A 24,122-nucleotide genomic window follows, 5' to 3' on the forward strand; every position below is an offset into this window, starting at 1 on the left:
AACCTGCATAAACCTAAATGTCTAACTCCACATGGTTGTTTAATATTAAAACAAATATGAATGTAGTTAGGGACTAATTATAACAACAATACAGATGGAAACTAACAAATAAATACATGACTATTGCAGTACAATAAACATATATTTTACTTTACAATGTATTATTGTACAGGGTATTTGTGCTGAAAAAGAAAATGTACAAAGCAGACATTACATAATCTAATTTCCATTCCAACTACTGACAAACAGGAAAAAAAATGTCCCTTTCAAAGTGAAGCAACTTTTTTACAAACATCCAAAATTAGCATAAACAGGCATTTCTACTTAGTTACAATGCATGCTAGTTATTCAAAAAAAAAATCTACACTAGAGTCCAATTCAATACAAAGCAGATGTCAGTTTAGAGGAACGAGAAAACCAAAACAAATCCTGAACAAATAAATAAAAAAGTGAGCTCAGAAATTCTGTACAAGGCTTTTTTAGAATATCAATGTACAAAACATCACTTAAAAACCTTTGTAGCTTAAATTGCTGTTACAAATACACTGCTTTAAGCAAGTAGTTGTCATTAGCGTACATTATGTGAACACTAATGGACAAATATGGTCACTTCTGTTTCTGAGGTCAGGTGGAGGAGAGAACCAAAAAGTCCACTGGTGGGGAAGTTCTCAATTGAGTCCTTAATTAGAGCTTTTATAAAAACACATTTCAGCAAGACGTTTAAATCCAAGTTTTTTAAAATGCTACCATGTTTTGTTTCCCGTTAACGCAGTCATACTCTGTTTCTTTGTTCTATTGGCACCGATTCTACTGAACCAGACTCTCTCACAGCGTTATATGAAGCAAACAAATTTGCCAACAAATCCCCCTCGCCAGAAAAAAACCAAACACTTTTTATGCACCTACCAGTGGCTATCAGTGAAAGAACACATTTGTCAAAATTCTGTTTTATTTTTTTTGTATAGGTCCTGCTTCTCTTGTACCAGCTCTTGAAGTTGAGACTGGGCCTCATGCAAGAACCACTTGTAGGAATATTCAACATAAATTGACGTAAAAGCATAGCACATTGGTAGCTGAGAGGATGTAGAACATGCCATATTGTCCCGGGATCAATTCAACCCTTGGGAGCCACATGTCAAACCCCTCTCTACCAACTCCCTAATTACGGCAAAAAAGCCAAAGAAAGAAGTTAGGAGTGTGAGGAAGTTAGGAGAATTTGCTATCAACTATTTCCTTAGCTGTGATTATAAACTATAGGGATGATTTTGTGAATGAAACTCGCCCACAGAGCAGAACCAAAGTTTCATAATTCAACTTGGGTGTTCTGATGATCACAAAATGAAAAAGGAGGTAATTATCAGGCTGAATTTCATGATAAAGTTGTGCAGTTTTCTTGATACTGACACATACAAGAATACCTGCCCATAAAGAAATATAGGATGTTAAGAGTGAGGATACAGAAACGTTCTTGCATGAGGCCCACTCTTGTGTATAAGCTTCATCTTGTGGCTGTCTGGGTTAACTTCACCAATGTCTACACACCACACAATTAACGCCTGTGCCTTTCTATTAGAGCACCTCAAGTCAATATACTGATGAGAGTAATGCCCACAGGCATTGAAATGGCACTTTAATCTATACTGCCTATTCTGAAAAATGCTACTTTTTGTTATATAATGAGATCACTTTAATTATGAATTTCTCTTAACTTGAGCTTGAAGGGTAGACCAATTTGTTTAGTATGCAGCCCTTTCCTCCCATGGGAGGTGATGGTCCGACTGAGGACAGACAGCAGCTCTGAAAACGCAGACAGACTGAGGTCTCTCAGATTTGGCAAAACACAGTTTAAAACAGATTCTTCAACTTTAAGGTCTAGAAAGGCAGACTATATGATCTGAGGTTATTGTGGATTTGGAGAGTCCAATGCAGCCACTCAAATGTTTTTGTCACATCAGAGATGACTATTAACACTGCACTTTTGAAATACAGTGTTACTGATTTCCTTTTTTTGCTTTTACATTAAGTGTGATCTTAAGAACCAGTGAGGCAGCATGTCATGTTTCAGCTCACCTCCGTCGCTAATCAGTTGTGAGTGTCTTTCTTTTGAGAGGAGTTTTGGGACACTTGTCTGTCTGTCTGTCTGTCTGTGTGTGTCTGTGTGTGTGTCTGTGTGTGTCTGTGTGTCTGTGTGTGTGTCTGTGTGTGTGTCTGTGACAGGGTCAAGTGATAAACCTCATGCGCCTTTACCAAAAGGCCCTCCATGCCCCGGATGGTGATTAGAGGTAAAGTCGGAGTTGGCTGAATGATATGCCGGTGACGATTCACTGATCTCCCTCTCAGAATTTGGACACTGGGGCTGTTCCTTCTGGCACGGCTCCATGGTAACGGCCACCCCCACGCCGCTCCGCCCTGACGTCATGTGTGTCACCTCCGCCCAGGTGTCCTTCTCAGGGTCATAACACTCCACGCTGTCCAGGAAAGTGTTGCCGTCGTAACCTCCTGTAAATACAACATTGACATTTCGTCCAATCAATAAAGCTGCTTATTTGATTTGGTACCCCTAACATTGCATGTGGCCCCAACACATTTACAGTTAGGTGGAATAACATTAGTTAGTTGGCCTACACCCCAATGTCCATAGAAAATGTGCTCAAGTTATATTGATGCTTTTACTTTCAGTGGTAACACAACTACTCACCCAACACATAGATGCTCCCATGTAAAGCAGTGACTCCCAGGGCACTGCGTCGGTGCCTCATGGAGGCAGTAAAGCTCCACGTATCAGTTTCCACATTATAGCACTCCACTGAGTTCAGCTGGTTGGTGCCGTCATAGCCGCCCATCACAAAGATCCGATTCCCCAGCGAGCACACACCTGAAAAGAAGGATCAATGGTTAGTTGAAGTGTAAGATGACTTTATTGTGATATGGGCAAACAGTTATATTGGAGGATGTCCAAGTACACACTACAGTACATGAAAATCATACAGAATACAAATTTAACTGTGTACTTTATAGGTATCTTTGTTATGGGTATAATTATGTTGACATGCCGACATTGTCAGAAATCTAATTAATCTAACATTTCAGACAAACACCAACATGTAACTATTATAACAAGGTTTTTTCCCAACACATTGGCTAGTATTTTTCTTAACTTTTAATCCTTTTTGATTGAGTAATTCACTCCATGGGGGTTATGTACGGCAGTATTATGCAAAACTACTGGTTTGATTTGTGTGAAACTTCCTGGAAAGGTTAAACATTGGCAAAGGAAGAACCCATTATATTTAGAAGCATCTGAATCACCGGGCAGATAGAAGTATTATTGTGGGCATAATAAGATCAATATACAATTTATTTTCTTCTTGGCTGGGCTTTAGACTTATTTGACAGCTTTTATCTCAAGTCACAGGATTTGACAACATTCGACCATTGACATTGGTGACACGTGCGATATAACTGTACTCCTCTATTGTCCAGTTTAAATCTTTAAGTCCTTTTGATTTCAATAACAGAGACCAGATGGCCTGTCGGAGAAAATTAAATACCTTGCGTACATTTTAAAAACGTGGATGGCCACTTTCACAACAAATTGTGAATTAAATAACTTTCGACCTGACAAGTCAATCATCAGAAGGCAGATTTCCGTCCCTCCTTACCCGCTCCAGAGCGCACAGTGTTCATGGGGGCCATGGTCTTCCACTCGTCCCTCTCAGGGTTGTAGGACTCACAGGAGCTGAGCCTGTTGGCCCCGTCAAACCCCCCCACGGCGTAAAGCAGCCGGTTGATGACGGTGACACCCACACCGATACGCCGCGTCAACATGGGGGCTACAAGGTGCCATTGGTCCCTTTCTGGATCATACCTGCAGACCAGGAACAACACATATTCATACGTTAGTTTATTTTCCCATTCTTTCGTATTTAGTAAGCTAAATTGTCTTGTCATTATACTTTGCTTATTTATTGGCCATCCTTCAAAGAGTGAGGGATAGAAGCTCAGACGCTACACAGCAGAAGCATATTATAGCGCTGAGGTGGTGATTGTACAAGAAGAATAACCAAGACAGTTATAGAGAGTTTTACTTGTTTAGGATGAATGATCTTGACACATTGTGCCTTCTGCATTTTGTATACTGCACTAGTCTATCTTAAGATTTTGATTAAACTGATTAATTGTTCAGCCCTTATCTGAAGTCTGTGATAAATCACATTTTTTCTAATTCATCACGTGAGCACTCAAACAGGTTCACCATGTTCCCTTTTCACAGTCACTGAGGTGAGCCTGGTTAATATTTGACATTTGTTTCTGCTCTCGGTCTGCGTCAGAGTTTTGGTAAATCTTCGACACTGAACTAAGATTATATGAATATATCTAATATTCACTGTATTAAAGAATCAGGTTAAAGTCTTGCTTTGAGTCATGCCTACACAGCAGCACAAATACAGTTAACAATTGTTGGTGGGAAATGTTGCTATACCTCCTCCAGCTTTGTATTGCTCATTAAAATGTATAATGTTGCTGGTTTTGTGAAGGACATCTTCAGAATATAGAGAGTAAGACAAGTATTGCATATGGCAGTTTGAGAGTTGGAACACAAAGGCAGTGGGTGTATCGTTTACTCTTTAGCTTTATAACACATTCCCTTCCCTCATTGAAGCTTTGTGCAAACTAAAAATAAATTACAGGAAGTGAAACAAAACCAATAAAGTTCCAGGAAGGTACCTGCTCCTGGGCACTCATTGACTAAATAGAGTAAACAGACCAAAGCATACACCTGTTTAATACATGTCATCTGTTGGACTTCCACATTGCATATCGTTTACTGAATCCAAATGATCCAAAGGGTTATTGTTAAACTGGCACCAATCAAAGCCCACCTTTCAAAGATAAATCAGGCTGTTGCTACATTAATGATAGCAATAATGATTTCAGAATTGGCTTTGGTCTCTTCATAGGAATTGTTGAAGACAATACAAAATTAAAAAGCAATTTTGTTTTGGATTTGTCAAAAGTCTGCCCTAATACTTTAGATTTGTCTTCTTTCTAATACTTGAATAGGTACAAACATTATATGTAAATAGCATTTACATATCAGAGAGAAAATAGTATATTCTGTGTCTGTAGGCCTATAATAGAGCCAACGATTTATTATCTATCTAAAACCATGTGTTTATCTAATCATACCAATCAATAAAGGAATCAATATCAATGTAAAGGTGAACAGCATGCATGGGAATACATTGCTGTGTATATGGCAGAGTTGTGTAAATTGGATCGGCACATAATTGGTCAATGGTTTTGTTTGATTGATGGGTATAATAAAAAAGAAAATCAATAACACCATTACAGAGCTCAATTTGCTTACCTTTCAACACTATTGTGATGAATGCACCCATGTGATCCCCCGGCTGCATATATCATGCCGTCGATGACGCCAACTCCAATTCGGTTCCTCGGTACGCTCATCGGCGCACATGGCAACCAGCAGTTGTTCATAGGATTGTAGCAGTCCAATGAATTTGAGTCCATGTTGCCATCAGGTGCGTTGTTTCTTCCTCCAACAGCGTAGAAAAGCCCGCTGATCACACAGGCTGCGAGGCCGCTGCGGGGCACCTGCAGGTCGGCCAGCCTCACCCAGGCTCCCGTACAGGGGTTATACGCCTCCAGGTAGCTGAGGGACTGACGGAAATACCCCCCTGCTGTGTAGATGAGCTGCGGCACCTTAGGTGTTCGGCAAGAAATTACTTTGGTGGGTTTGTGGAGGGTGAGATCCTGGAAGATCTGGGCCAGGTAATCTTTACACTGGGGGTCCCAGTCCAGAGACTGGAGCTGGGCCTGCAGGAAGTTGGGGGTGAGGGAATGGCAGCGCACGGCCTGGAGTAACGCCTGGACGTAAGGCCGCCGGTTCTCCCGGTCGTAGCGTACCCAGGCCACACATGCCTGGAAGACCTCGGACTCACAGCGCACATTGAGCTCATCGCGGCTGATGAGGGTGACCAGCTGGCAGTGGGACAGGTTGAAGAACTCCTCCTGGGTCGCCACCTATCAGCAGGGAAGAAAACTTTAAATATATTTTCATAATACAAAAATATTCTATAAATATTATATATAGGGACGGAATAAAAAAAAAAAAAAAGGTATAATAAAGTTTTTAAGAATCCTGCTAACAATAGAATAATGTTAAAGAAAGCAGGTTATAATTCAAAAAGGAACAACTCCAGAAGCTGGAGCAAAGACATTTCAGACAGTATCTTGAAATTGTTGCAATAGTTCAACACAACAGTTCAGGTAACTGTGACAAATCAAGACTGATGCAGCTGTGCAACACTTGGGTCTATTGTGAAGCTTTTTCTATACTAGCACACAGACTTTACACTCAGGAAGTGTGGCTTCCTGCCATGAGAGTTGTAGTATATTTCGAACAAAACACATAAACGCATGTATGAAATTAAACATGCTTTGTGTATTTTGTATATTTATTTTAACCTTAACTTGTAAAGAAAAGCACAAAAATTGTTGAGGCTGAACCCCTGATAGATCGTTTGAAGACATCTCTGATGCAGTGAGCAGCCGAGCCTGCCTCGGCCTCTTTTATCTTATCAACTTATCAAAGATGAATATTGTGTGTCCTTTCGTTACTTTTCAGGTAAATCCACATCATAAGTCAAAGCTGGCATTCTTGACAGTCATTGCACAGATCTGACAAGGTGCTGTTGGTAGCAGGTCTGAAGTCAACCAGCAGAAACCACAATGAAACAAGTGAAACAAGTGAAACAGCATTCACTCATGTCAACAAACACAGTCTACACAAAAGTAACACAAGAGTAAAATCCACTATTAATATGAAAGGTCAGTTTCTATTTTCACTCAGCAGCTGTTCAGATACATTTATGACAAGTCATTAAAACCATGAGTGATTATTCTATATCATAATTACTACGATTTAACGCCCCCTTTCTCTCGCAACATTTTCTGTCTGTATGCAACATGTCAACTATTGAAAAGAAAAACAGAAATACAATTTTAAATAATCTCCAATCTTGACCTGGCTGAAGTTCATGTAGATGTATTCACGGGCCTTCCGGTGGAGCTCTGTGCAAGCGATCTGCTCGGCAAAGTTGGCGATGCCGATGGCGTTGCTGGGGTCGAGCTGCTGGACGAGGAAATCACAGCAGGCCTTGACCACGCTGTCTATCTGGTACATGACGGCACCGTTCATCACGTGAATCACACACTTCTCCCCCACGGAGATGCTGGCTGTGTAGGCAAACTCTATCAGTCGGTCCATAACCTGCATGAAGGGGAGAGGTTAGGGTAAAGAAGGGGGTCAGGGTTAGGGATGGGATACGGCAGAACAGTGAAGTAGAGAGGAAGTCTAATAGGAGGGAAAATAAGGCTCTGATGCACAACACAGGTAGCCATTTCACTGAGTATTTGTCAAGTCATACCTTGGTTAAATTAGACTTCTGAACAGCTTTACGCTTCAAAAATCATAAAAGTGGTGTAAGTTCTTGAAGATCATCCAGCTTAACAAAATGTAGTATTACCATAAACAACTGTCTGCCACAGAGTTTATTTTAAAGCAATTATCTAAAGCCCAATACAAAATTCCCATTGGCTTTTTATTAAGGGAACCAGTAAGATGCTAACTTTTGGCACTGGCCCCCAAAAATGCATCATCCCTGCACCACTTTTTATACTTTGAATTGTACCAATCCTACCATGTCTCAAAATAATACAAATCTGTTATTTTGTTGCCTCAGAATTACATTTCCTATCGAACACCTTTAACCCTGAATCATATATAATGATATGTGAGAGGTAAGGTGTGTCAAATCAAATAAACAGGAGACTTCAATCAATAAAAGATTTGATCTGACTCACCCTGGGATGGATCCCCTCGATGGACACCAACTCCATACCGCACTCCTTCAGGCCGTTGGTGAACATGGCTCTGAAGACCGGGGACGAGGAGGCCAACACCACCTTGTGAGCCACAAAGTCCACCGCCTCCAGGTCTTTGTAGCGCACACGCAGCGTGACGTCGCACAGCTGGCGCTCCAGACGCAGCTCGTTCATGATGGCGAAGGCGGCCGCCGTGTGGCTCTCGAGCGTGTAGCTGAAGACGCGGTGGCCATTGCGCGTGGACGGAGTCACCAGCGCTTTGCATTCTGTCAGGCACTCTGTCATTTCCTACCCTGTCTCCTCCTTTTTGGTCTCTTTCTCAAGAACAGTGGGCAGTGTTATGGGGCATCCTTGCACCAGGCGCAGGCGTGGACGAAAAAAGAGTTGGGACTGACACTTGGCAGGCGGCTTAACAGAAAGCTCTGGGCTCTCTTGGGTACGCCTGACTCTTGTTTACGTACAAGACTTCACGTTTAAGTGGGATTTATTTGGACATAGGGATTCCCTTGCTCTGTTCAGTACTTAAGTCCAGCCATACTTCTCATTATGGCATTTCTAGGGACTTTTGTGCGAGCTGCCATTCATGGTTGGATGTACTTTTATATGTTCCAACATAATCAACATATCTTGATTCCTTTGGCTTTGTCCGAGGGGTGAACAATATTAAGTACAGAAATGTCTTATGACTGAATGAGCTGAAAAACCGTAAGACTCAAAGGAATCTTTGGTGAAATGTTTGTGCAGACAAAAGTTCTCAAAAACAGCAATTAATCAGATATCCCTAAAGTAAACAAAACAAGATATTTGAACAACAAAATGTCCTACAAGATTCAGCACTAGTACAGGTCAGTCTTGCATATTGATTACTCTAGAGAACAGGGGGATAAAAAAGAAAGATTTACAGCTTCATTTTAAAGAGGTAATAATTCAAGCTCATCTCAGAGGGCTACATGTGTGCCAAGAGCTGCAGAGTCAGATACTGTAGATGAGGCAGGGGAATGGTTGTTAGCTCAGAAATGCGAATACAAAGTAGCGTTGAGTTCCAAAAGTGTCTTAACGTAACATTTGGGAATGGGGAGGGGTGTTGGTGGCTTTCTCCAGAGACGGCTTCCTCGAGGTTGCCCAGGCTAGCTCTGGAATTTGTTTTCTCCGCTGTGTTTACTAGGAAGCTTTCGGCTCAGCTGACAACTGGAAGGAAAGAGGGAGAGGGAGAAAGAGAGCTTATGTATACAGTGTCACAGCCACAAACTTCATAACAAACAGTTAGTAGATCCTGACACGGTTTTAATCAGTTTACACTGTAAATGCACTCATTGGATGACTGTCGACAACACATTGTCTTAAGAGGCTGGGAAGCACCAGTCTATGAAATAATGCAGCAAATGTTTATTGGTGCAAATCGAATATTATCCTTTTCACACCCATGGTGTTTTTGTCCTGGAGCAGGATGAGGGTGCTACTTCCAGGCTCATAGCTCATTTCCTTTCATCTGGAATTAGAATCATCTAATTTAAGACTGAACTTTTATAAGCATTTAATATCTAAATAAAGTCTTGTAATTTCAGCAAAGTGGAAACAAATTAACAGAGCAATGCAAGCAAGCGTGTGGGTTTAGTGAGGGAGTTATGTCAGATTTGAAAGACGATGGAATGATTTCATTTGGCTTGTTTTTAACTGACCAGCATGACTGCATGTCCTGTGACCAGAGTGTGGAACAGTTTGTGCTTCAGCCAAAAAAAACAAAACTAATCTAATTCTTAATAAGAAAATATATACACAAACATTAAGTACAAAATAGTTTGTCAAATAAAACAGAATTTAGCCAAAACACAAACATGTTCATCAGTATCACAAAAGCTTTTACTTTGAGAAATCTCACACATCCCACTGCAGAGAATGGTAAAACAACAGGGGATAGCTATGCAGAATTGTTTGTAAGTCAACACTTCTTGTGGGAATATGTAGGCTCAGGTGCACGTAGAAAAAAGGACCATAACATGTGTTATACACTGGTTTACAGCATGTTTACTGTTGCAAGCCTGGCTCTGCTGCACACCATTAAAATGACACGGAGGGATGACGCCTCTCTTTCCTGTTAATATAACTTCTTCTTTTAGGATAACTCTTCTGCTCGTAGCAGTGAGATAAAGAACAAAGAGCAGCCGGCAGTCACTAACTGTCTGTCCGGTGTTCTCTGACTCTCAGAGTCAGTGTCACTCAGCAACGATGCAGCTGTGAGTGTGCATTTATATAACAAGGCACACACACACAGCAATCATTACCTGAAGTGGCGATAAGAGGACGCATCGCCAAGCAAGGGTGTAGGGCATTTCTACTTCAAATACTGCAAGTAGGTTATTGTGTCCTGCCCTTTAACAGTTAAGATTAAACTAAGCATTTTTCTATTATCCACAGACGGTGACACATCAGTTACCATCATAGGGCTCGTCATAAAGGCAATTAGCCAGCGGTAATATGAAACACACTGCGACTCCAATTTACTGCTGTGTTTCCCTCCCTCCAGGTTTCTGGGTAAAATAGTTTCACAGGAGGACATGTTGCTCAACAGGCCTGCAGAAACTGCTCGCTGACTAACAGACTCACACTGAGCTAACAGCATTTTTTATTGCTGCATATCTCTGATAATTCATTAAATTAAAACATATATACAAGTTTAGTTTTGGTCCAAAATGATCAAAAGAAGAAGATAGTTACTGTTAAACAACTCTATTGGAGCAGAAAATGTGTCTGTTTTGATTCAATATTTAGTCATTTTTATAAGGAAAAACTTCTTTAAAAGTACATTTGAGCTAATAAAATATGAAAGTTAGATGTTTTTTTGATGTCTTACATTACTCATTGAGTTACATGTCTGAACTTGATGCACAAACTATGGCTGCAACTAAAGAATATTTTAATCATCAATCATTTTCCAGATTATTTTTATATTATGGATTTGTCATATGGTCTAGATAGAAAAACATTTAAAATGTCCATCCCAGTTTTTCAAAATCTAAGGGGATGTTTTTAAACTTTATTTTTTCTTCAGGCAAAAATCCAAAGAGATGAGATTCAGTTTAATATGATATAAGACAGTAACAAATACAAATGCTGATTCTATGGATTATCAAAGCAGTTAGTATTATTTTTCAATCGATCAATTTATCGATTAGCCGATTTATTATTGCAGCTTTAACATGCTTTCACTATTTTGATCCCTCAGTGTTGAGTGATCATAAATATTGGTGATAAATCTATAAATAATAGATTAAATCATGTTTCAGTAGGGGGACTCTCTGTATCACCTTCAGGGACCCCCCTGAGACCCTGCACCCCAGTTTAGGAACCACAGTCCAGGCCTGCAGTCCTCAGAGCTGTTCAGTGAGGGTTGCACAATAACTGGAGGGTTTCAAAGTTGCATGTAAAATAGTTACAAACAAACATTGTGCTTAACTCAGTGACATTTTGGCAGAGAGCTCTCCTCTGTGACTCATGCTGAACTCCTCACAGGGCAAACAGTGGAACTGGCTGTACCAAAACATGACCCAGAAGAGCAGCCTTACATAAACCAAGGAGGAATTAGATCTCCGCGCTATGCTTCCAAACATTAAGAGCTTTCACACAAAGCACCGTTTACACCGATCCGACCATGGTCGTTTCTGCGGTTGTTTTGATAAGAAAGATAATCCACAGCGCTCGTATAAACCGAAAACAAGGAGAATACACATGAAGAAGAGTCGATTAAATCCACTGTTTGGTCAGCGACGAAAAGTGTACTCATTGTTTTTAAGATAAACAACCGGAGACCCCAATAATAACAAGTTTAACGTTTCGGAAATAGAGCTGACAGCAAAATAGGATCCTAATAATAGACAGCAGCGTAAGAGCTGTGAATCGTGAGCACAAAAATGCTAACAAAGCGCTGTATACACATGTTGCTACAGCTGGCTTGCAACTAAATCCTACCCCCATTATAGTTCTTATAAATCAAATCTGATAGCTTAATCAGTAATAAAAGAAACTCACGTTGTCTACTTATATTCCTCCATCGCGGTCTGCCGAGCTGTGCGCCACATAGGAAGGAGGGGGGAAGCTGTAACTCACCATGACTAAGCATTGTGCCGGCCTCCTCTCGCTTTCACAATAAGAGCCCGCCTCTGAGGCACTAAACCCGCCTCCGTTGACGGGTAATGGAGTGAAAAACGTCCCGAGGGAGGGAGGCTTTTATTTAGAAGGACTTCTCAAAATGAAGAAAAAAGCGTTGGCATGGTGCCAAATCTCAAGCTTCGACTTCAGTCATATTTCGCTTTTAGAAATAATATAGCAACTGCATGAGACAATGACATTTTTTATGTTTATTATGGACAACAACTTAATAGCATTAATGTAAATAGAAATCAGAATCAGAAACAGGTTTATTACCAGGTAGGTTTACACGGAATTTGACTTGGTGTCGTGGTGCAGAGCCTACATAAAAGTAAAACAAGAATTCAAAACACAGGTAGAGAACTAGAAGCATATTCAAAATAATAAAAAATATAGTAAAATATAACAGTATTTCCAATGGAATGGAATAAGAAGGAATAAAATATGGAATAAAAACAGATATTGTTGTACATTGTGTGCATTAATGTAATGCATAGAGTCTGCGTTGTGGCTGAGGTTCTACGTAAAGCAAATTCACTATTAATTAAACTTAATTGACATTAAAAAACAACTCACAAGCCTATTTTAATCTTCTTGTTTTTTTGTAACTTTGCATAATATAAAAACACACTGCTGCTCAAGAAACATGGCTATAATGGCATTGGCCACTAATGACCAAATAACCCAAAATGCTCCCTCTTTGTATAGCTCACCTTGCTTGTTAAGTTATCTTCCTCCTGACAATGGCGTTGTTTGTGAATGGCCTTTACAGAACAATGCAGCTTGACAGAAACATGCTCTAGCTCCAGGCAGGTGCTGACACCAGTACGTTTCCCCCTCTTACAAAAACATGTAATTCAGGTCAATATGGAAAACAGCATACTCTATTCTGGCAAGCGGTCACAAGGTGGCACCACAAGCATACTAAGCACAAAGACCCACTTCATATTTCTTAAACTATATTGTTCAGAAATGATTTGTAATCATGCACAAGTGAGGTTCCTGTAATTATGTAATACAAACATGTTTGAGCCTTCTTGAGCCCTATAGGCAAAATTCACAGCTGGTTAAACAAAATGAGTAATGCTGAGATTTAATCTCTGCTCCCCCGGAGTCAGTGAAATTGATGATAAAGCATAAACATTCATGATAACTCCTTGATGTGTTATGACAAGCTTTGAACCAGCCTTCACTAATACTTTCCCAGCTGAGAGATGATACAGCCTTCACTTTGTATACGTTAGATTATTAAGGTGAAGTTGGCCTTGGGGCACAAAACTGGTTTCAGTCATCTGAAAAAAATATATAATCAAAAATCATGCATCTTTTTAGTTTGGATTTTATTTATGTGTTTTCAAACTCTATAGTTTTATTATTTTGTATACATGTTACCTTATTATCTTTATTATTTACTTGTTACTGTATAATCTTATTATATATTTTTTGTAAATCCCTTGTAAAACACTTTGAGTTTCATTTGATTTATCCAAAAGGTTCTTGATAAATAAAGTTTGATTGGTGGACGTCCGCTCCTCATGTATCCAAGATTAAAGCTGTACTTGCAGGGTCCTTTTTTTCCTTTTTCTTTTACATGTATATTTTCTATTTATCAGATTTACTACATGCGTTACTACTCTGATTTTTCCCAAACTCAGCTGGAGCAGGGAGCAGTACAGCATGTGTACATCTGTTATACAATCTCGTCCTTGGTGATAATGATTGATGACTTATGACTTGTACCTGTCAGCTTTGTTGCATGATTTCAGCAGCAGGGAGGGAGCTGGGGCCCAGGAGAGATTCCCTGACACGTTGACCTCTGTCAGCAGGCACAGTGCTGGTGGAAACATCCAACATCTGGAAGAACATCTGCACATTATACAAATTATATCACAGGTATCCCAGTGCCACATGGTACCTTTTACCCTGGATAGTTAAATCAAAAGTAATGCAACTATATATGTATTTATAGTGTGTCAGTAAGTATGACTTCGCTTTACAAGAAGTTGAGTTGTCTTCTCACAGGAAAAGGTAGGTGTGAAAAGTTAGCATATTTCCCTAAATAGATAACTGCACATGCTGCAGAACCTATATTACCCAGCCATGCAACAATTGTTGGTTTTGCAATATTAATAACTTATTATTTCAAAGAGGTCTAGCAAGCAGTGTCAATACTTCAGCACTTAGATACACTTCACACCAATAACTTAATTTCACATTTTGTCAAATTCGGACTTCCAGACAGTAATAATGATCCAGGACACAAGCCCAAATGGCAAGTTTATATTTATCTTGACGTTTTACGCTCTATACAACTTTAATGTAATTTTGATCTAATTTAATACTCAAACTTAAGTGGATTATTTGTTCATGTCCTGTCTACAGCAGGTACAGCTCCCAGGGAGCAATAATGATAGCTGAATGTGAGCCATCTCAGTTTCAGCTAGAATGAGTGTGGACTGCAGGTCAGAGTGAGGCATTGGCCAATTCTATCCACAAGCTGACAGAAAAAGGAGAACAAATTGAGTTCCCTGAGATTAAATAAAAGGCACATTGTGTGATTCTTGTGACGTCCAGAGACATGCAAAGCTTAAAAAAGGAGGTTGTATCTAGGCCAATGCCATTACCAGATGTCAGACTATAGGGGGCTGATTTCCTGTGATACTTCTTCAAAAACTCAACTTCAGCTACACACAAAGAATCACACACAGACACATATACAGTGCACACAGTAAAAACAAACCAAAAACTCAGGAATTCTTTAAAAAACACATTTTATTTCTTTTCTGAAAAGAAAGGAGAAGTTTGATAACCTTTTCTTGGTACAAAATAGATATATTTACAATACAGGTGATATGAAAAGTCTCAGAAATATAAAAGTTCAATACATGAATTAAAGTACAAAAAACACACTGCCTTATTCATTAAGTGAGGTCCGACAAGAAAGTGTCTGTTTAAAAAGACAGCCTAATCAGTATCTTTATTTCATCTGCAACTTTTTTTAAGGAGTTTTCTTTTTATAATAATTTAGAAGGCTTATACTTACACACTTTGCAATTTTTATTTTTTTCCCTCCAGATGCCAGACTGACATTTAACAAATTGGACACTAAACCCCAACAACTTTCCATTTGGCATCAGATAGGTTAACCATCTGTCATATCAAAACAGTGGGGGGATTTTAATGTTACCCCTACAACTGTAGCACATCGTTTTTTACAGAGCACAAGGAACCGTTAAGAGTAAACACCACTTCTCTCTTTCCTGTTATCTTTTTGAACCATTTATTTCTCCCTGCATCATGTAACATGTTGAGGGTTGCTACACATAATTTTATCTGAACAAATCTAGCACACCACAGGCCTTCGAACCAGCAAAATCCAGGTGTTTGCAGATGCACAGATTACAGACTGCACATATTAGACTTGTTTGTGTTAAAGTCACTTCATTTAAAAAAACTGTAGAAAGAAGTATATCCAACCCAACTTGTTTACCATTCATCAGGAAAATGTTTTTTACAGTCATGAATGTCTCTGGGTTTACAGAATAAATCTAAGGCTGTACTCCAATGTTTTAGTGCAAATTAGTCACAAGCTTCTATTCATAACAAAGTATGTTTGCTTGTTCACATTTGAGTGGCATTCTTAAGGCATTTTGTTTCGCAAACACCTTGCATTTAAGTTCTGCATCACTTCTGACTGTTGTTTGAACATGATTTTCTCGTGCTTCCATGGTATTTCCTCCCTCCCAATGCTTCTTTGGAAAATACCAGAACTGCTTCCTCTTTATAGATGCACTACATGTCCTCTGTTCAGTGGGACACCCATTCACACACTTATGGACTCAGTTAGTCTTACTCCTCATGACTTGAAGAGTTTTGGATAAAGGGTCTTAATAGGAGCTGGGGTGGTGATATTGTTCCCAGAGGAAATAGTTGTCTCCAATCCCCCCTCTAACTTCTGGGATGCCACTTCAGTTTTACTGAAACTACACTCAAGGAATGGCATCCCAATCTTCTTCACCTGGCCGTCTCTGGTCATCAGACAGGGCCGGCAGAGCAGCCTCAGAATGGCTCTCCTCATGTCCTTACTGGTCAGAGTATAGATGATGGGGTTGAGGAGCGAGTTGACCATAGCTACTCCCAGGAAGTAATCAGCCTTGTAGAGCATTCGACAACTGCGGGTGGGGCAGAAGAAATCCAGGAGGAGGAGGACGAAGAGGGGCAGCCAACAGGCGATGAAGACACCCAGTACGATGGTGACTGTCTTGAGAAGGGCAATGTACTTCTCAGACTTCCTCGCTAAGCCTTTCCTCATGCTGCCTGACAGGCCCAGCCGCTGGCGCTGTGTGTTGGTGCGGACGATGCGGAAAACTCTGACATAAAGGACCACAATAGCCAAGAGCACTGCGATGAACACAGACACGCAGAAGAGGATGTAGCTCCTGTCATAAAGCGGAAGGACTGTTGAACACTGGTCCAGTCTGTGGATGCAGTTCCACCCCAAAATTGGGAGGACTCCTAAAAACCCTGCCAGGGCCCAACTCGCACCAATCAGTGCCAACATCCGTCCCCGCTTTGCCCCATGGTAGGGCCTCATTGTCACCATGGTAACATGCCGTTCAATTGCAATGGCCAGCAGACTAATTATAGAGGCAGCCAGAGTGATGAAGACCCCTCCCTCCCTGAGGAACCATAGCAACGGTGTCAGTTTCAAAGTGTTAGGTCCAGACATGATGATGTTGGCCATGTATGTAATCCCAGCCAGCAGATCAGACAGAGTCAGGTTGCCCAGCAGGTAATACATGGGCAGGTGGAACTTCTTGTTCCTCCAAATGGCGATGAGAACCACGGCGTTCTCCAGGACGATGAGGAGACATACGACCAGGAACGCAATGCCCTCGGGTTTGAGTCCTTCGCGGTAGCGGTCTTTCTGCAGCTTGCCTGTGTAGTTGTAATGATCCACAAGCACTGAATTGTCCTGGTACTCCCAGAAGAACTGCAAGTAGCTGGGAGAGGAGGGGGTAGGGGAGGTGGGGAATATGAGTGTCGAGGGGGTACTTGAATCCTCCATGCTTTTTCTATCTTTTCTTCTATGCTGCAGTCTGTGGCTATGAAGTCATTTTTGCTGACATACTTTGGCAGCAAAAGCTGTGAAGAATGTGTTCAAGTACAAAAAAGATACACAAAAAATGTCTGAGCTCCGTCGATAAAGGGAGGGATTACATGGAGTTGATACAGTGTAATCCACCAGAATGATTGAGATGGGGTTTTTTTCTGCCAGAAGACGGTGCTATAGAGCTCTGTTTGTCCTGGTTAGAGGGTCCAGACACTGCAGGAGGACGAGAAAGAAGCATTAAAAATGTGATGGAAAGAATAAAAGCAGCACATAGTGGAAACCATAATCCTTAAGAACAAACCTAAACACTTTAAAATTAAAGTAAGTAAACATTCATAGTTTATTGCTATCTACAGTACTTGCACTGAAACAAATACATGAGTCACAATTCCCCATAAATGCAAGGTGTAGGCTGGTGATGTAAATATTGAAACTGTCTATGTCTCACCATGACATAAACATGAATGCAGACTTCCTAGGACACTTTAGTAAAACATAAAACACTATTTTCATTTTGTCTTATGTCCTATATATAATGTTGCATAGTTGGAGGAGTTTGAGACCTAAGATTTGCATTGCCATAACTACACTGTAGCTACTGTGCATATGAAAATACAACCCTTGAATCTTGAATCTAGTAAGAATTGTGGAGATTAAAAACTTTAAATATGACCTCATGAATGTGACACAAAAGGCTGAAAGGGCAGAGGGATCATTTTAATGTCAAACAAACATTAAGTCTTTCCAAATGTGTTTAAAAAGTGTGTCAGTCAGTGTAAGGTTGCTAGACAAGAACCATCACAACATGTGCACTTCATTTGGCCCACATGCCAAGCTCTCCCCCAGCATCACCATTCCACTTCCACACTGTAGATGAAGTGTGTTTGAAGTCTCCCACACATGCAAAGCTGCATGCCCAAGTTTATTACATTTGCAAACTATTATCATAAAATATACTGAAGGTTGTGGTTGAATTAATTTTGCCTGCATTGTTAATGTTGAAAACAATCAGGGGTGATTAGGGTTGCATTCCTGTAAATCTCTGTCGTGCAACGGAACTTTTTCCCCGCTTCTTGAGTCATATGTTAACATTTAACAAACGGTCTGGAGACTTTAATTCATTCAATGTGTTACAAAGAATTCTGGAAATTAATAACTTGACCGTGTTGGCTCGAACAGCTGAGTGTCGAGTCCTTTGATAGTACAGTCAAGACCAAGGATACAAATATGAATGAATAACAGTATCTGAATATCAATTATCCATGATGAGATGTGAGTGAGTGAAATTGTAAAGATGTATGGTATAATCACAATTATCAGCATTTGAATTTAGGATCACGAAGAAAAATTGTAATTAAAAAAGTATTTGAAAACTAAATAATATATATTTTTTGTGACTTTTTCATATAGCTTATCTCCTTTAAGATATTGTTTGAAAGTTTCCCTAGGCTTAAATTAGATCAATTTAAACAGTATAGTAAAATGTTCTTATTAAAACAAATCATAAACAATCCTCTAATAATTATGATTTCCTAACATTCTGGGTTGAATGTACATTTTACACCACTGAAATACAACCATATAAAAGTGACCTTAAACAGATGTGGAAAAACAACAACGCCTTCTATCACATCTTGTTTCAGAATAAAATAAGAATCCCAAAGAAATTACCTTGAAATTGATTCAGGGTTGCCCTTATCCTGCAGTTCATCTGCTTCTCGGTGTGGAGAATCCAAACACAGTCACCAAGAGACTCGCAGTCAAACTGACAAGGCAGCGGGAGTGAGGTTTAAACATGCACCAGCTAAAGGGGGTTGGTCCTAACCCAAACTGTCTCTCCACCTCACATTCTCTCTCTCGCCCCCTCTCTCTCTCTCTCCCTCCCACACACACACACATACACTGTTTCTCCTGGCTGCACATTACACAATCTCTTCTTGATGACACTGGCAGATGAGCTGGATCAATGATTTCATTAGGATCTCATTGAGGCCCGTAAGCATTATTAGTGGTTATGAGTAACCAACCACAACCTAGACTTCTTCATATTTCAAAGATCATAAAGTCGAATTGATCTGCGAACAGAGATGGGTGACGGAAACCACATGTCTCTGATATAATCATGAAGACTCACCTAATCTTGTAACATGATGACAGCAAGAGGAGCCTTTACTTTGCTTACACAAGCCCCTTCCTCAAATGTTCCATGAACTATGATATATTCATGCAATATGCAGTGTGTTAGCTACATAAGACTACAGCTGTCGCTATTGTCAGCTGTATTTGAGCAGTGCTGTTCATTTTCAGGTGTTGGGTGCTTTTGTGCTTGAAGAACCAGTTTTTACAATTCCTCAGAAACTCAGGGCCAATTCGGTAGACAATAAGCTTTTGTTTTTCTCAAGTTCCTTAAAGTTTAGAATTATTGCTCCCACGATCTTCTGATAATATGGAAGAGAATCCAATTCCCATGCTTAGTGATTTCATCCCACAGCCTATAAGGGAGATCACAGCGTGCTTTAACATGCTTCATGTCTCACCTGCGAAAACTCACCTGCGAAAACTCCCCTGCAGGGCGTGCAGAAGACCAAACCAAGCATGGGAGAGGTGAGAGGGACGCTATAAGCCTCAAATAAATCTTGAATTGGTTTGTTGTATGTTTCAAAGCCTGTCTGTTCTTGGTATGATGACATTTAGTTCACACAGACTCACTGGTCCATTCACGGTTACTTTTCATACCCACAGTGTTTTGACAGTTATAAATCCTGGTCTTTATCCGGCTGCACACCTGATATATTACACTTCAGTGTCTGACTATTCAAACAGTGGTGTCCTTCAACTAAACCTGTTTGTGGTGGGATTACCTGGTTTAGCTGAAAAATCCTCTGGCACAATACACAAAGTGTTTCTTTTTTTCTTCCTCTTCACACCTCTGCTATATGTCAGTCTCTCTTTCTCACATGGTCTACAGTCAGATTTTTCTTTCTTTTTTAAATGTCTGACAGAGTCAAGTGCATGCTTTTTAGGCTGCTGAAAACATCAGTTAAGAATTACTGCTGCGATACTAACACACTTTAGTGAATTGACAGATAAAACAGTCAAACAAATCCCCCAAGCCAATTTACAAAAAAGGTTGGAATTTAATTCAAAACAGCAGTGGCGAAGTTCTGAGATTATTTTATAAATTGTCGCAATACCACAGTGGAGAAGTATTCTGTTACAAGTAAAGGCATGCATTGAAATGTCTAATTAAGTTAAAAAATAAAAAAAGTATTTGCATATTTTATAATTAACAAAAAAAATGATTATGCAAAAATGAAAATAAATCATTGGATTATTAGTTACTTTATTTATGTTCATCACATTATTGATACAGCTAGTGAAGGTGATGCTAAATTGTAATGCTTTTTTAACTTCTGAGTTGCTCATCCTATAATAATATATCATAATGTATTGACGTGTTGATTTATTAGTTGATATGCAACATACAATACTACCAACAATACTTACCTCTGAGATGTTGTCTAGTATAAAGGTGTATACAATAAACTTAAGTACAGTACTTAAGTAAATGTGGGTTCAGGAATGGGATCAGTCTGAATGGTTTACTGAAACATTGACTTCCCTATCACAAATAACGACTAAAGCCTATGTATTTATTATATTATATTTGCATCAGTGCATGAATGTGTGGGAGGCAGGTAAAGGACTTGACGTTGGTGGACGAAGTCTTTCCACAGCTCTGTTTGAGTGTCTAAATGTTACATGTTTCACCCACACTTCCTGCTGTCTGCAGGGAAAGCCTATCAGGAGATCAGTAAAGAGTAATATCCTGTCTGGGTGAAGCTCACATCAAAGCCTGAGAGGGAAACGGGTCTGTCACTGAGGATGAGTAGTTTAACAGACGTACAGGCCTAACACAACTCAGAACAGGAAGGAAATGCTGTCCTCTTTCATCTATCCTTATTGATTGTTCATGTGTTACCCAGTCTTGTCTGTTTTCCTGTTACTGTTTAGTCTCTCTCCTAATCACATTTTTCCTGTTTTGTTTCATTCCTCACTCAAATGTTTACCCCATGTTTATGTCTTCATTATTTCCCTATTTCTGGGCAGCAACAATGGAAATACACTTTACAAGGATTTCCCTCTCTGGTATTCTTTACATATGTTTTTGGCCACACACAACGCTATGATGCTAACCTCTTTGGTTGTGAATGTAATGTTGCCCTTGATGGACCAGTCTTTTGCCCAACAGGACCTGTTTGTGGTGCAAGGGGTTTATTTTTGGCCAACCACAGAATTCCTGCTGATTCTGTTCCTCTGGTTGAGTGATGTTATGATGGCTTCTTTAGCGCTGGAGGGTACACATTTTAGCTGTAGTGTTAATATTTTTATGGCCTCAATATTTTTCAGCCTGTGAGGAGAGACACAGTTGTCAAAAGAGTCTGAAACTCAGGACCACCTACAGCGTGTTGGAAAGATAAATCTTACGGCATAATTTTCCTAACTTTTTAAAGGTGAATTTTTCACATGAACCTGTCCTGCACTTCCTGCCAGCACAATTACACTTTAAAATATCCCAGACACTCAGAATGGCTGAGGTTTTGATTACATAAGAGACAAGGATATGAGTGTGGCATATTGCTCTTAAAAACACCATCTTAATGTTCCCTTCCTGCCAAGTTCTTTCTATTCCTCTTTCTCATCACCTAAACACTTCAGGCTGGGGTCCTTCCAAGGCTATCGCACCGCTGCCCCTCATGCAATCTATCACCACTCAGTCCTCGGTCCTAATCCACTGATAAGTTCCCAAAAATCTGACTAGCCAGGCCTGCTCTGTGACGATAAGAAAACATTCCTCACTGCTTGCAAATGTATATTTTTTTCTGTCACACACATATGCTCAGCAGCAGCCAACTGTGCCTCTCCTCTTTGACTTTATCCTTCATTCTCTACATTTTCATATAGCCCCACTGAAGCGTGATGTTTACTTTCCAGTATTGGATCACTTGATGGGCTCATGGGGTTACATCGCATGACCTAAGACAGTCCAACCCACTCATCAGCGCATTGTTTGTTTGGATTTTCCAGCCGACTTGCCACGGTTTGGGGGCCACTGAAGGGTGACTTAGGAGGATCTGTGTTCTTTTGAAGTGCTCGCAGGCCATGGTGGTTTCAGAAGGAGGGATGAGTTGAGGAATGAGCTCAGAGTGAAAGTCGAGGGAAGGAGGGAGAAGGGGGGATTGTGGGAAAGGGGGTACAAGCGGTCTGGTCTTCTTCTGGAGACAGTTGAGCCGTTGCTGCTGCGAGGAGCGATGAGTCATCACAATTAAGCTCCTTTCTCGCAGGAAATGACCCCCTATTGCTCCAATTACAGTGATAACAGCAGATAACACCTTGGACGAAGAGACTGCAATTATTTTCTTTCTACATCTGTCTTCAGAGTGTTATTTCTTTCTGCAAGGGTCTCTCTGTGTGGTTCGAGCACTCTATTGGTGATTGGGTTTATTTCTCATGGCTCGGCCGCGTCTCAGAGCTGAAGCTTTGTCGGGCGAGTGTGGCTGCAGTCTGGATGTGTTCACTCCAACACTGGCAGGCTAAAGGCCTAATGAGATCCAGATTTGGTACGTTTTTTGGTTTATTATGTGACACTGACACCCCTCTTGTCTCCACAGAGCTGTAACCGTCTCACTGTAACCGGGTGATGTGTCCACTCCTCGATGCCAGAGTTTAACACTCAACTTCAATCATAGTTTGGTCCCTGAGGGCAATTCATTCATGCGTCAAAGGATTTGTCAGTTAGAGATTTTGCATATGCTCACAATTTCACTGTTGTATACACACTCTCTACATGAAAGGATAATAACTGACTTTGTTGTACCTTCTCCATCCTTGACCAAATACTTAACTTCATCAATACATGTATAACCTTCCACTGAAGGATATTAATTGTTCCTGACTTGTTTTAAAACCAAAAATTCATGGAAGGTTTGTCCTTAAAAAAAATATAATTGTATGAAAGAAACTTGTTCAGTTTATAGGTAGAAAGAAATAACTAACCCAATCTAAATTGTCCCTAATCTTCATTTATTTTATAAATATAGATTCATTCATATTATTACCTTTTTTATAAACTTTTTTTATCCATATTTTAAGTAAAAAATTGAAGAAATAAAAAAATGTAACGTGAAAGGTGTCTGAGCCATTTCCCGGGCTGGTTTTTTATTGTATTGTATTGTATGTTTAGTTCAGTCTATCAGCCCTCATCAGTGTTGTTTCCAGCAGGAAGCTGCTTTACTTTGTTTCAGTAAAGCAACCAACCACTGAACACTAGCTACCAAGCAGCAAATGCAGACACAGTTAGCAATTAGCTAACATGGTGGAGGTGGAGACCAAAAGGGAGCAAAAAGCGAAGAATATTGTAATTACAATTCGTCAGATGACAAGAAAGAAAACGTGTAAATGTTGCCCTGTGTCAGGGTGGACGGTGTGCCAAAGCAAACTATTTGTTGGTAACATGTTTGCCATATTAAGTTTAAAGACAGATTTGATAAAAATGTCTTGTGTTGCTGTGCCTCCGCCAAGTAGACAAAAATAGGTATTGCAGGTTTAACTTTAAATGACATCAATCTTTAAGTGTACCCACAACTATACATTTTGTATATGATAGTTTTTCCTATATCATAGTTGCACTAGCATTAACTCTAGACATAGGCTAACTTTTATAAAAAAAAGTACTAAACTGAAATGCTTTTAGTATAAATGTTCGTGTTGCAGCTTGGAAGTAGGAGAAGTTGTGCCAGAAATCCCTACTCTGCTTTTACAAACACACTCAAACACATCTTTCCAAACGCGCATGAACACACGAATCCTGCCCTCATGGACCTCTAGAGACATGATGGTAATCAGAGGAGATCGTTGGACAAAGACGTTATAACCGCACGGCAGCCATACA

General features: G+C 40.1%; 2 protein-coding genes across 2 annotated transcripts; both read right to left on the minus strand.

The window, feature by feature from the left end:
- Nucleotides 1-126: 126 nt before the first annotated feature.
- On the minus strand, nt 127-12,029 carry keap1b (kelch-like ECH-associated protein 1b). Its single transcript, XM_034129957.1, has 7 exons — nt 11,938-12,029; nt 7,891-9,099; nt 7,052-7,297; nt 5,372-6,048; nt 3,663-3,868; nt 2,699-2,875; nt 127-2,499 (listed from the first exon to the last, which is right to left on the minus strand). The coding sequence occupies exons 2-7, from the start codon at nt 8,194-8,196 to the stop codon at nt 2,234-2,236; spliced, it is 1,878 nt and encodes a 625-aa protein (XP_033985848.1). The 5' UTR covers nt 8,197-9,099; nt 11,938-12,029; the 3' UTR covers nt 127-2,233.
- Nucleotides 12,030-14,811: 2,782 nt separating this feature from the next.
- On the minus strand, nt 14,812-19,126 carry s1pr5b (sphingosine-1-phosphate receptor 5b). The gene is made up of 2 exons (XM_034130466.1): nt 18,842-19,126; nt 14,812-17,383 (listed from the first exon to the last, which is right to left on the minus strand). The coding sequence occupies exon 2, from the start codon at nt 17,123-17,125 to the stop codon at nt 15,914-15,916; it is 1,212 nt and encodes a 403-aa protein (XP_033986357.1). The 5' UTR covers nt 17,126-17,383; nt 18,842-19,126; the 3' UTR covers nt 14,812-15,913.
- Nucleotides 19,127-24,122: the final 4,996 nt, after the last annotated feature.

Source organism: Trematomus bernacchii, unplaced genomic scaffold (assembly GCF_902827165.1).
Source record: "Trematomus bernacchii unplaced genomic scaffold, fTreBer1.1, whole genome shotgun sequence".
Classification (NCBI taxonomy): domain Eukaryota; kingdom Metazoa; phylum Chordata; class Actinopteri; order Perciformes; family Nototheniidae; genus Trematomus; species Trematomus bernacchii.

What these genes read in the sequence shown, in the direction of transcription:
- keap1b (XM_034129957.1), bottom strand. Translation starts at nt 8,196, where the DNA reads ATGACAGAGTGCCTGACAGAATGCAAAGCGCTGGTGACTCCGTCCACG. An exon ending in CATCACAATAGTGTTGAAAG is followed by an intron (nt 3,869 to 5,371) that starts GTAAGCAAATTG and finishes CCTGGTCTGCAG; the next exon opens with GTATGATCCAGAAAGGGACC. An exon ending in CACTGTGCGCTCTGGAGCGG is followed by an intron (nt 2,876 to 3,662) that starts GTAAGGAGGGAC and finishes CCTTCTTTTCAG; the next exon opens with GTGTGTGCTCGCTGGGGAAT.
- s1pr5b (XM_034130466.1), bottom strand. Translation starts at nt 17,125, where the DNA reads ATGGAGGATTCAAGTACCCCCTCGACACTCATATTCCCCACCTCCCCT.